This window comes from Sporothrix schenckii (assembly GCF_000961545.1).
Source record: "Sporothrix schenckii 1099-18 chromosome Unknown Cont38, whole genome shotgun sequence".
Lineage (NCBI taxonomy): Eukaryota > Fungi > Ascomycota > Sordariomycetes > Ophiostomatales > Ophiostomataceae > Sporothrix > Sporothrix schenckii.
This window is the reverse complement of record NW_015971139.1, coordinates 1,049,271-1,061,771: the sequence shown is the minus strand read 5'-3', so window position 1 is coordinate 1,061,771 and position 12,501 is coordinate 1,049,271. Positions and strand designations below refer to the sequence as shown.

The following is a 12,501-nucleotide window of genomic DNA, read 5'->3' as shown; positions in this document are numbered from 1 at the left end:
CGGCTCAAAAGCGTTGGCGTTGGGGGGCTGGTTTCCTGCAAATGTGGACGGACGTGGCTTGGTGCTCCAAGACAAAGTAAATGGGGATTGAGGAAAACAAACGGTCTGAAAACGATCGCCGCCAATAAAGCCACAACGGTAACGGAGCGTTTTCTTGACCACCAACCGTTTTGCCACTCGGCGCGTAGTGCATGTGCAAGTGAAGGATAAACATGGCCGCACCGCCAGGCTGGGAATGGATTGGCTTTCTGAGAAAGCAAATGTAAAACGACGTGAGCTCATGTGGAGCAGTGTTCAGGAGAACGGGATACTTATTTCTTTGGTAGACATTTCTTAAGGGACTCGACATGGGGAGGGTCTGGACCTTTGGTAATCCTCGCCAAAACTGGCCAATCCCGGCAAACCCGAAGCTGTGGGCAGGTATTTCGAAAAAGGAAACATTTTCCAAAGGCAGCGCTTGGAGGTGTGCTGAAGGCAATTTTGGCTACGACAGTCCCTGGGCCCTGTACAAATGTACGCGACACATGGCGCCCACGACGCATTGTAATCAATTCGTTTTCCACCAAGGATCATTCGTGGGGGCACAAAGAGAAATATTACAACTACCGTCCGCCGGCGCCCGACAAAAAGAAAAGAGACAGCGCGACCGTATCGTGACTTTATGAGGTAGCTATTGGACTTTCAGCAATACATTTCCTCAAAGGACGTTGTATCTTTAGAGAGCTTTGTATAGTTTTCAAACAGGCGGACCGTGTGGCGAAGGCGGTAGACTCCAAGTTGGAAGCAAATAAAGAAATGATGACGGCCTGGCTTGACGGACTGGCTTCGGGTAGCAAATGTTTCCAGCTTCGTGACTGAGCCCAACGATGCCATAACCAAAGAGCATCATGGAGACTGTATGTTGTACTCCGTACTTACGATGTATGCCGTATGATGTATCGAATACAACGGCGGCAAATTCCAAAGTGCCCAGACCGCAGACCCCGAGCCAGACCTAGACCTGGGCCTAGACCCGGGTCTTCCAGACTGCAGAATACAGGCCTCTGCGTACGTGCAAGTATGATGCGCAGATCATTGACGTCGATTTCTGTAGTGCTTTGCCAATGTGGACTGGCGCTGAATTTTCCTTCAATTTCTGCTTCTTACTTTTCCATGGACATCGATATGCACAACTGCGAGCTGAGCAGCTGAACTTTACTTCAGTGCACTGCCTCGTTCTTTGATATGCATCTTGGCTTCCCCAATGGTTTCCCTTTGGGGTCCCTCGCTCCCCTTTCCGTGCCCCTTTCGGTCACCCCTTTGATTGTTTTTTTATTTCTTTGAATGCATGTCATTCTCGCCGCCCAAACACAAGACCACCGGGTCTGGCTGCATTTGGACCCAGCCCATTGAACATTTCCTCTATCTGGCCAGTCTCGTATTCTCATCGGGAAAGGCGTGGCTGTCAGCCCGTTGGTTGTCTCGGACAAAAGACCCGAATACACGGTTTCCTCTTCCGTCTGCGGCCTCTTGGAGCCGACGCGACGTGCATCGTAGTCCCATCCAGTCTCGCGTGAAAGCCAAAGAAGGGAGACGATGGACAAATATCATACTGTCAACTTTATGCTGTGCATTTCGATCTTGGCACTGTGTGGTGCTCATCGCTTGCTTGAAAACATTCATAGAGAGGGAAAGGGGCGCTGGGCGTTTCAAAGCCACCGGCAGACGTAAAAATGCGTTTACGCCACCTGGACGCGAAAACAGCATTCCTTAAGAAACCTAAAAAAGACCTCTTCGCATGGTCAACGGAATAAGCCGTCGAGGCAATTAACACAGCTGACAAGATAGGGGAAGTCGCTTAAACACCGCTTTGTCTGCTTCACTCCAACGGTTTGCCAATAGAAACGAGCGCTGTGCGCTGTAAGATTACCCTGTTGCCGGATGATTTCTTGACGCCTGAAATATGTGGAAAAAAGGTGCAGTGTAGTCGATAGGCCACACCACACCTGGTCAATGTAACAATTCAAGACGGAAATTGTATGATGGTTTGTGAAGGTTGTACTTACCTGAAAGAGTTAATCACACAAGCTCGTTGTGTTCTTCAATGATGGCAGACGATTCGAGTCCTTTGAGAGTCCCGTTTTCAGAGGCGCCCATTTTGGTTGGGCTGAGGAACTAGGCTTCCAACAGTACAGGCCTCAAGTCAAAACCCGACAGCCTTCGATGAAGACCAGCCAAACGAATTTGACGTGGTGTTTGCAAGCATTGCCAATTGACAGGGCTCTCTGCCGTTGTGAGCGAAGCACATAACAGGTTCCGTTTGTCGGTCCTGCTGAATATGCGGCAGCTTGCCTCCTTGCCAAAATTAGAAAGCCACTCTGCCGGGACCATGCGAGGAGCCAATTGCCTGGGCCAGTCCCAAATGACAAAGGTCGTATTACCTGTACGTCGTACCAAGAGCACCAAGACTGCGGCGCGGGATGCTTGGGGCCTGGCCGGTCGCACCACCCCTATATCGTAGATAATATAGGGAAGGGATTAGGACGTTCAGCTCAGAGACGGATTCAAATAAGGATCATGTTGAGGAAAGCGCAAAATGACCAACTGGACTGGTTTTCAGAAGGAACAGAAAGGACAAGCCTCTAGGGGAAAAGAGCAGGGCTGCGCCTGCCAAATTGCGAACACTCAGTCCCAAGAGAGGAGAAAAAAGGCCTATGAGGCAGGAGCAAACGACGAACAGAAAGTTGACAAGGGGATGGAAGGGAAGCAAGTGCGGAGGCCAAGACTGGTTCGGCCAATGGGATACTCCTGTAAGCGAGATCGATCCACTTCCTCGCCGTCTTCGCAGTGCCCAGCGCGTCCCACGGTGTTTGACAGGTCGAGGCCAGGCCCGGCCAAGGCACCGCGCCTGAGCCCAGACCCCATCCGATGTTTCTTGCCACCAAGAAGCCCTAAAGCCGCTGAAGCCCACTGAAGCCCACTGAAGCCAATCACATGGCTCCCCGCCTTGTCTTAGTGTGCTTGTGGACCTGCCACTCGGCCTGGCCCAGCCTACCAGTTGGTGAATCTCCCTTGTGTTGCATTGGAGGTTACCCTCCCCCCCAATTCCCCCTCCCCAGTGCTGGCCTCTGCAAATTTCCCTGGTCTGACGTGTTTGTTCAGTTGGCATCGAAAAGTACGGAATACCCACACACATGGCAGAAAATACATCATTTTAGCCTGGCATGCAGGGCGGAATGCCAATACGGTGTCTGTTGTGTGACTGTCGCCTCTGCTGCCGCGACTTGCCGTCCCTGCCGCATTGCAGTCCTTCTTTGCGCTTTTCATGTCTTCTCTCTGCCCTCTCCCCCCTCTCCCTCTCCCCTCTCCCCTCTCCCCTCTCCCCTCTCCCCTCTCTCTCCCTCTCCATTTTTTCAGGACCCGTCGGCGCTTGCAATGTCCGTTCTCACGATATTGCATGTCCATACGACGAAATGTGACTACACCCATAGTGCTGCAAAGAAAACAGATGGTACCCAGAGCTACACAAGACTGGTCATGACAAATACGACTTTTTGCCATGTCATTTTCGTGAACCCTTCAGGCCATGTGCCTTCCCCCCTCTCCGTCGTAGCACCAGTCGACTCCCTCTGCAACGCACGAACAAGTACAAACGAGGGCTACTTGGTACCCTACTGAGCAGGTCGGCGGCCTCCTGCCTTGCCAAATACTACTTCACGATGTGCTGTCCTATGTTGCGATGTGTGACATTTGACGTTTGCCGTTGAACGCTATGTCGCTGGCGAGGAGACTGTCGGCGCTCGATGCACGGTGCCGCGCGGGAAATAGGTCATGGGCAAATTGGTCACAATCCCATGTTAATTTGCAGAATTCCACGTCCGGGTCTAGGCCTGGCCGCGCTCCCAATTCCGCCTTGGGACGCTCTCTGGAGTTTGTCGGTAGAGCCAGAAAGAGGCAAGGTCTCGCCGGGGGGCAAGTGACGAAGAAGAAATATGGAGAGGGATGTGCAAAACTAAATGTCTCGAACACGTTGTACCCCTGCTTGCAGGGTTGTGAGAGGGAGCAAAAAGAGTGGAAAATGCCCTACTCCGTACTCCGTACGACGTAATACATTTCAACAGCATTCGACATTTTCAAACAAGCCAATCCTTCAATCAGCTGTCGTGTGCTGCTAGGAGTACCGTTTGACTGTTGCCTTTTCTTGTCACGATTTTTCTTTATTTCTCTTCGCGGAGCCTTTTTACATTGGGCTCTCCACCGCGTGTAAAGAAGGGCGGCCGAGAGGAGAGTAGGGTCAGTATCTCGTATGATGAAGAAGGCTAGTGTATCAAGAAGAGAAGGGATCGGCACAAGCTGCATAGAGGACGAGGTCTGGCCAGGTCTTCGACCAGGCTGCATGCAGTACCGCTGGGGGCAGTTGGAGTTGAAATCGTAGAAATCGCGACTCTTGAACGATGCGAAGTTCCTATTTATTTTAGCGGGAGAGGGGGTCGTCCGTCTACTGAGAAGAGTCCATAGATGGCCACCACCAACGGGCGATGGGAAGGGAGTGGCAAGAGTAAGCTCTGCGGCCTTCTTTATCATGCCTTTTCTCGTTTCTGCCTCTCTTTGAATTGTCTTCGCTCAGTTCGGTATCCACCAAAGCTGTTTTGGGCAAGAAAGTCCCGTCATAGCTTCCCGAATCAGCTCGCTCAGCCCTTTCAGCACGGCGAAGAGGGCTAGGTTTTGCAACGATCACAACCACTCCCTTGGACCATGGTGGCTGTTTTGTGTTTGTTTAGTGGCTGTTATATGGCGCGTGTGTGGCTTGGTGCCGTCAGGAACAATGCATAATCCAAACGTTAATGGTTGCAACCTCTTCAGATTTGTAGTTTAAGGTTGCCTTCATAGATAAAGCCACTGGAAAGATGACACACAGTTTACGAAAAGCCCAACGGACAGTACTATGTCCATGACCGTATAGACTTTTGGACCTGATTTGTCTAAATGCTTTGTGTGTATGTGTGTGCACATTATTAGAGACTGGCCTCCCTGCTGTGTGGTCTTGTCGTTTCCCATCTATGTATCTCGTCAATTTTACTCCCTTTTTTGGCAAAGCTTTTCTGTGCCCCTTTGCCCCTTGTTTCTTCCCCTCAGCCTCCTGGCAATTGACAGAGTACTGATTTTTGTGAGGCAAAACCCAATAGGAATGAAACTTAATCTTTGTCGGTGTTTACCGGCGGCAATCCTGGCCTTGAGAGCTCTGGTTCAATATGATAGAACCACTCAAAGGCTGCCAAACAGTCAAGGAAAACGCTGCCTTTACAGCTTATAATATGTATTGAGCGTCTGAATATGGTAAACAAACCAAAGAAAACAGAAAACGAGACAAAACTACAGGGAAGATCTCGCCGCCAATCACTTCGCCGTCGGTGGACAGAACTTTAGTTTTTCTTTGTGGCCTCCTTGCCAAAACGAGGAGAGTAGCCTCGTGTACTGAGAAAAGTAGTCCATTCGCAATGCAAAGCACTGTGGGATGGTAATCATCTTATTACCCGAATGGGAAAGGGCGATCCCTGCAGGAATACCGTTCCGTAATAACATTTCACAAAGTGTTGCTGTCCAGGTACTGGGGTCGACCATGCTTCGCCCCTTCCCAGCGTTGCCAAAACGGACCACTTTGGGTGCCAGCCGTGCTACTCTCTCTCGTCTGTCCCCACTTGTTGTGTTGCCAGCTGATCTTACGGAGTACTGTAGTACTGTCTCTCCCAGCGGCCAGTTCCGCTGCATTGCGGAGCAGTGTCCCTCAGCACACCATTCTTAGCAGTGTAACGCTGTAATATGCCTTGGCGCCCTGTTCTCACAGGACACCGGATCGTTCGTGTCTGTGGTTGTGTGATTGCGTAACGAGGGAAAGTGCGAAGCTCGAATGAGGCTTTTGACAATTTACTCCGTATGGCTATGAAGGTTCGTTCTTGCCCCCATCGCATTCGGTCTTCGTTCATCGCTCCTTCCTCAACCCCCAGAACTTGTAAAAACATCATTCGGCGATGTTGGCCGTAAAGAAAAATGCGGAAAGTGACCCCGTTCCGACCCCTTTACTCTGTCACACTACGGAGTACGGAATGCTTCGTACAAGAGCATCCCAAGTCCAGTCCCTGTTCTCTGGCCGCGCTGCAGCTGAAGCCATTATGCGACTCTAATATGATTTACATCGGCTCCATGGGTGCGTTTACACCGGGCACGGTCGCGTCACTCGCTTCTTGACAACACGACCTTCTGCAAGGGTTGATGGCAGTGGGCGAGCTCCATCGGGAGCGGGTGACAGCTAGGTGGGGAGACAGGGAGACACAGGTAAAGCCCATTGCGTTTTGACCTCACTTTATTTTAGGCCGTTCCTTTGCCGTGTTTACGTGCGCAATGAAATTGCAGAGTCTAGCCTGCTCATGGACAGTTATTCTTTTTCAAAATTGCGGCTCCCCATCGGCTTCGTTGTGCGTGGCCATTTGCTAAGACCGACGAAAGAAAACAGGAAACGGGGCGAGAAGAAGACGGCGGCTCGAAGCTGAATACCACGAACCGCGTGCAAGGAGCAAAGACCCGGAAAAGAGGACCCATCCCAGCGCCAACTCTCCCGCTTCTTAATGTCGTATCCCGAGTAGATGGCGTTCAGACATGTCAAGGCGACCCTGGGCGCTGTGTACGACATAAGGCCCAGCCAACAAACCTACAAAGTTGGTTCCGGCTTTGAGCACATTAGACCTCTGTCGGGAGGGGAAAACCCAAAAGACAAGACGAAGGAATCGCAGTCCCGGCTTAAATCAGCACGCACGGAGAGGCCGCTACAATCGCTATGTTTCTATTACTGTCATGTTGGCGTTCCCGATGCGCGGACACCCAACAATCCGCTCTTCCAACACTGACAGATCCTCGTTTGGTCAACGATCTCTTTACACAGCCAATTCAACCGAACGTGTAGACATGGGATGGAGAAGCCGACGCCGGGACTCGTCTCTGGCCGTGGTCTGTGTTCTTGAGACCCCTGCCCTTTCGTTGCCTTTTTCACTTTTTCCTTCCCTTTAGCGCCACTTGCCATGTGCTCTGGCAGGTAGCTGCTGGAGAAATGAAGCAATGATCAACACAACCAAACCAACCAAAAGCCACAGTCCTGCGCTAAGAGAACGAAGAAGTGTCTGAAGTGTCTGAAGTGTCTTGCCATTTTCTTCTCACAGAGCTGTCACATACTCCGTACTCTCACCGTGCCTAAATCACCAGCATCTCCAGGATAGCATAAAGTAAGAGATCCCATGGTGGCTGAACATTGTGTTCCCAAGAGCCTCTGCTGCTCTCTGGGTGGCCCTGCACTTTCTTTTTTTCTGTCCCCCTGTTTTACTTTGTCCTTTCATTTCATTTTCTTTTTGGGGGGCGTGGGGTCTCTTTGTCTCCCTTTTTTTCCGAATGCCTTGCAATCCTGGTGTGAAGGTCGCCGAACAGTCGTTTTGCTTGCAGCCAAGTCACCCCTGCCAAAGAAACAATACCCACTCACACCTTGGGTGACTCGCTTTTTTTAGTCCATACTTTTCTTCCCTTTCCGTTTTCTGTGCGAGGACATATGCAGGCACGCACCATCACCGATGTACAAGGACTCGACAACTCATCTGATAGTAAGGACGAAACACTTTACCAACACAAGTTTGGGTAACGAACCAAAAGATGGTCCAAGAACACGTCCCATCTCGCAGCTTTACGCTTTGCGAGGACCTTGCGCAGCCTATTCCTCTCTGAGTGCCGCTCGTGCATGCACTCTTGATTTCGGCATCATGAAAACATCAGGTGGAAGGAATGTCACAGCTCGTACATACATTTACCTGAATTTCTACCCGGCACTGTGCGGAGTACACGTACACAATTGCAACGGATATCACGCTTGTTTCCACACAATCTTTGCCTCTAGATACCCTTCTCTCCCGCCTTGAGAGGTAGGGTCCGGTGGTCCACATCGTCTTCCACCTCCCCCTGGTCGATAAGAGACAGAAAAACGGACTGGCGTGCGAGAAATGCGGGAATCAAAACGGCGACCTGTGAAAAACAGGACGTGAGGAATGTTTGAATTAAGGCATGTCTTCTGTGTTCTCCAGCATTTCCCAGCTTGCTTTACTCCCTGGACTTGATTGTTTTTGGCTCTCTTGATCACGATATTGCCCATGGCCTGCTCTCGCTTGTACAGTCAGCACCCCAATTACTCTCTTATTTCTCCGGCATGTTTTTCATTCCCTTGTTTCTGCTGTTGTCAAATCAGCATTCTATAGCACGCCCTAACCGCTCGAACCTTTGCTGTGTCAAATTGACCTAGACAATAACCAACAAGCTGGCCATGTCTGGCATATCTTGCATCTGACCGTACATTCACAGAGAATGAAAACGAACAAAGAACGTCAGCGAAGCAAAAGACTGGGACAGTTCTTGAGGTGTGGCCTTCTTATGAGTCTTTTGCATACAAAAGCCGTTCTGAACTGGTTTCGTTCAGGGTCTTAGGGGCCGGTCAATCCGCCTCCGCCTGACAGGACCTAAACCTCTTGGGCCGGCAGCATTTCCGCTGTATCCTTTTTCACCCCCCCCCCCCCTCTCAATTCACCACTCCACATTACTCGCGCGCTTGTTCAAAATTCACAGTCCACGCCCCTTTTCTTCCGTTTTCCTTTCGACTGGGCTAGGGTCGGGGGCTGGTCCCTGTCGTTTCTCTCTTGGTTTTCTTGGGGAACAGCTTCTCTTTGTTTGTCTCAGCCGCCCGTCTCCCCTTTTCAGTCTTTGCTCGTCAAAGTGCCTTGCTTTGACGACCTCGTGAGTCCACTTGGAGCTCAGTACGGAGCGTACACACCTTGCAAGACCTCCACGCCTTCCCACGAGAATTCTCGTCCCATCAAACACGCCTTCTGTTCTTAAACTAAGCTTCGTCCACTCCCCGTCTGCTCCTCTTTTCTCTTCTTTTACTGCTTGACCTCTCTTTGTCTTTTTCGTATTTCTATTTCATTTCCCAACACTGTTTCTTCTCTCTCCAACTCCCATTCTACATTTTCAAACACAACACAGCATTACGCACTCCCTCCTCCCATGCCGTGACAACTCTTGCTTCTCGAGATTTCACAAACGCACCGCGCCTCTTCTTGCTCTTACATGCCCAGTCTCTCTCGCCCACAAAACATCACGACACGACCACGGCCAACTTGGCACGGCTTGAACAACGCATATTCATTCTGCCGGCATTAACGGGCGTGTGCGCGTGTGTGCGCCATACACCGCAAACCGCCATCCCGGTGCCCATTTCTTGAAATCATCACATAACCCCAGTAACGAATCGAACAAGCGGCACGCTTCTATCGCGATGAACTATACGACGATGCTCCACGGCATGCCACAGGTGGGCATGCCGTTCGCGTCTATACAACAGCCAAGTGACATGAACCAACCCCAGCATACGTCGTACCAATACACGTACAGCGGCGAGCCTCTCTACCTCTTCCCACACATGCACTCCCAGCACCGCAATATGACCGAGGCGCAGATGGCACTTGTTGCAAAGCAGGTCGACCCAAAGCCGAGACTAGGCAAGGACGAGGTTCAGCTTCTCGAGAACGAGTTCCAGAAGAACCCCAAACCGTCTTCGCTGCGGAAACGTGAGATCGCCGAGCTGCTCAAGGTTGACAACCCGAGAATTAATGTATGCTTATCCGACGTGGTCCTTTTCCCACGCGTGGTGTCTTGTATGTTTGTTTACTGACTTCGCTATGTGAATAGAACTGGTTCCAGAACAGACGTGCCAAGGCCAAGCAGATGGCACGTCGAGGAGATGTGACCGTCCAAGAAGACGTGTCCCCGTCTGACTCTTCGCCAACCGAACAGCCCGAGAAATCGTCCATGGTGAGCGAGTACCTTGGCCCGCAAACCCAAATCTTGCCATTGCGCGCTTCCTCTGCTGCATTTCCCACCGCCAAACAGCCTCCTCTCGCCATCTACCCATTAGCCAACGACGGTAATGCTGCAGCTGGTCAGAGCGCATCACCCTCTGCGCCATCCACTGAAGAATACCCTTCCCCGAAGTCGCTCACCTTTCACACCACCACCGCCACCATCACGGACGGTAGTCGTGATGCTCACCCGTTCGTGCCTGTGATGAACGGCGCATACCTGGCCTCCTCTCACCATAGCAATGGCAGCTACAGCTCCCATACTTCACCGCAGGCCTTCATGGATACCGAGCATCTTTCTGAGCATCAGGGCTTCGAGCAGTCTCTGGGCGCCTATATACCCTTCACGACAGATATGGGCGTGGACAATGTTATGGCCAACGTGGACGTTGACTCTTTCCAGGCCGAGCTCCTGAGAGCCGACGACGTTCCGCAGCTTGACGAGGACCTGGTGGTTCTGCCTTCATACGAGGTCCCGTTGCTTGACGACACGCTGTCGCAAAATATGTCCGCTGCGCCGTCGCCTGGCTCCGCCCACTCGCCAGCATCGGCGATCTCTGATCTTCGCTTCAAGTCGCCCCCGCCGCCGGCAAACATTGCGACCCGGAGGAACAAGGGTATCCCGGCAATGCTGAACTCAACGGCCCTTCGCAGCTCAGCTTTTGGCCCCAAAACGAGCGTTGATGCTGGCAACAAGCGCCTGGATGGCGGCACACCTTCCATCCGCCGCATTTCGTCAGCCACTGGCCTCATGTCGAACCGCATCCAGAAACCGAGTATCCCTGCCGCTCCCCGCTCGCCACTGTACCTTGAGCACAACCAGGAAGCTTTTCTGCAGTCTCTTCAGACCTCTGCAGCAGTGGAAGCAAGTGGCGGCCCACCTTTGGTCCGGTCGCTCAGCAACAGCACGTCCAGCGTCTCACCGGGCGAGGCCATGGTCTCAACGAATGGTATGGCTAGCTCAGGCTCGTCCGATGACGAGCACCTGATGCCTTTTGGCAGCAGCGCCGCCAACCACAACCCCTACTTTGCGACACAGTCCACGCTCAAGACCCCCCCTGGCACGCCGGGCTTCCATGGCTTGATGCACGCCGGCGCCGGTGAGCACCAGCATATGATGGACAGCCACTGGAGGTTTGTTCCACAGGACGAGGCGCTGTTGACACCGAGCCTGGCCAGCTTCGGCTCGGAGGACTTCTCCATGCTGCAGGAGGCGCCGCACTACGTCATGAACAGCCAGCCGCCAACGCCATCCGTTCATCAGTCCTTGGGCCACGGCTACTTCCCGCTGCGGTTGCAGACTGGCGCCGTCAGCGGCACCGCGGGCGTTTCAAGCCAGGCGCAGTATACCTTCCCTGGCGAGGCTTACATGATCCCTGGATCGTCCGGCACGTTGTCGCCGGGTCGCAGCAAGGTCAAGCAGTTCCAGTTCACTCCAAATGTGACACCGCAGGACTACAATGGCGAGAAGTGAGCACGCATTTCTCCTGCTTCTAGGTATATGAGGGCGCTCAGAACTTTTGTCTTTTTCTTTTTGTCTGTAACAACATTTTTCTTTGGCGTTTTGGCTTCCACGGGCCAGAATGGTTTCTCTTTTGGGGTGGTGCGTACGTTTGTTTCGCACGTTTATGTTTATGAAATCATGTTGCATTTGTGTTGCTCTGATGGAAACGTCTGTTCACCTATTTACATTTGGTTTTCTTTATTTGTTTGCTCCTTCTTTTTGCGATGCTGCTGACGGCCATGGAGTTCCATGGCAATGGATGAACGTCACGGAGGGTTTAGCTCTTAGCATGGCGTTCTCGGGAACATAATTGGGGTAGTGCGCCTACGTGCTTATGTGCTTTCTGTTTCTTTTCTGTTGGTTCTTCTTTCATTTTTTTTTTCTATTTCCGTTTTGGAATCTCGGCATGGCATTAGGGGACGAGTCGATAGACATGACAATGGCGGAACGAGTTTACGTGCGGACAGCGCAAGAACAAGATACCCGGAACAAAAATATAAAAAGGACAAAACACGCCGACCTCTCATAGAAACGCAGGAAGCAATCTGGAAACGATTTCTACCAAAATATTTTCTCCTACTTGTTGCTACACTACGACCTTTGCAGAGTATCATTCCGAACGAAGGCAACAATTGGTGTCAACTCACAGTATGGTTTTTTCTCTTGGATCTCGCTTTTCTACCAACTGCCGAGGCCTTGGGATGTCGCTGACTCTTTCGTTGTGTACGGCGACGTTGCATCGTCCTTTCGCGATCTGCAAAAAAGTCCGGCCAAGAAGGGCCGTTAGGGTGCCGGGTTAATTCCCGGCACCGTGGCTTCTTTCCCCAGCCGTCATCTTCCCCGCTCCCTTCTTCTTCCTTCCCGCTGATCCCTCCGAGGCAACAGATTGCGGGGAACAGATAAAAAGGATCCGGATAGAAAGGAAGTGACGCCCCGGAGGATCCTTCGTTTTTCATCTCGTGCAACTTTTCGCGAGAAATCTCAAGGAAAGCGCAAGCGATCCCGCCATAGTCTACTTTTCTTCACGATCCAGCACAAAAACGGCTTGCAAGACTCGGTGCCAAGCACACATTT

At 51.8% G+C, this 12,501-nt stretch overlaps 2 protein-coding genes across 2 annotated transcripts; both read left to right on the top strand.

Moving 5' to 3' along the window:
* Positions 1 to 2,575: 2,575 nt before the first annotated feature.
* SPSK_06744 (uncharacterized protein) lies at positions 2,576 to 2,953 on the top strand (the record flags this gene model as incomplete). Its single annotated transcript, XM_016733441.1, has 1 exon — positions 2,576 to 2,953. One exon carries the CDS (start codon positions 2,576 to 2,578, stop codon positions 2,951 to 2,953), a length of 378 nt encoding a protein of 125 aa, XP_016592073.1.
* A 6,387-nt stretch (positions 2,954 to 9,340) lies between these two features.
* SPSK_06047 (homeobox transcription factor) lies at positions 9,341 to 11,397 on the top strand (the record flags this gene model as incomplete). Its single annotated transcript, XM_016732755.1, has 2 exons — positions 9,341 to 9,676; positions 9,754 to 11,397. The coding sequence occupies 2 exons, from the start codon at positions 9,341 to 9,343 to the stop codon at positions 11,395 to 11,397; spliced, it is 1,980 nt and encodes a 659-aa protein (XP_016592072.1).
* Between the last annotated feature and the right edge of the window lie 1,104 nt (positions 11,398 to 12,501).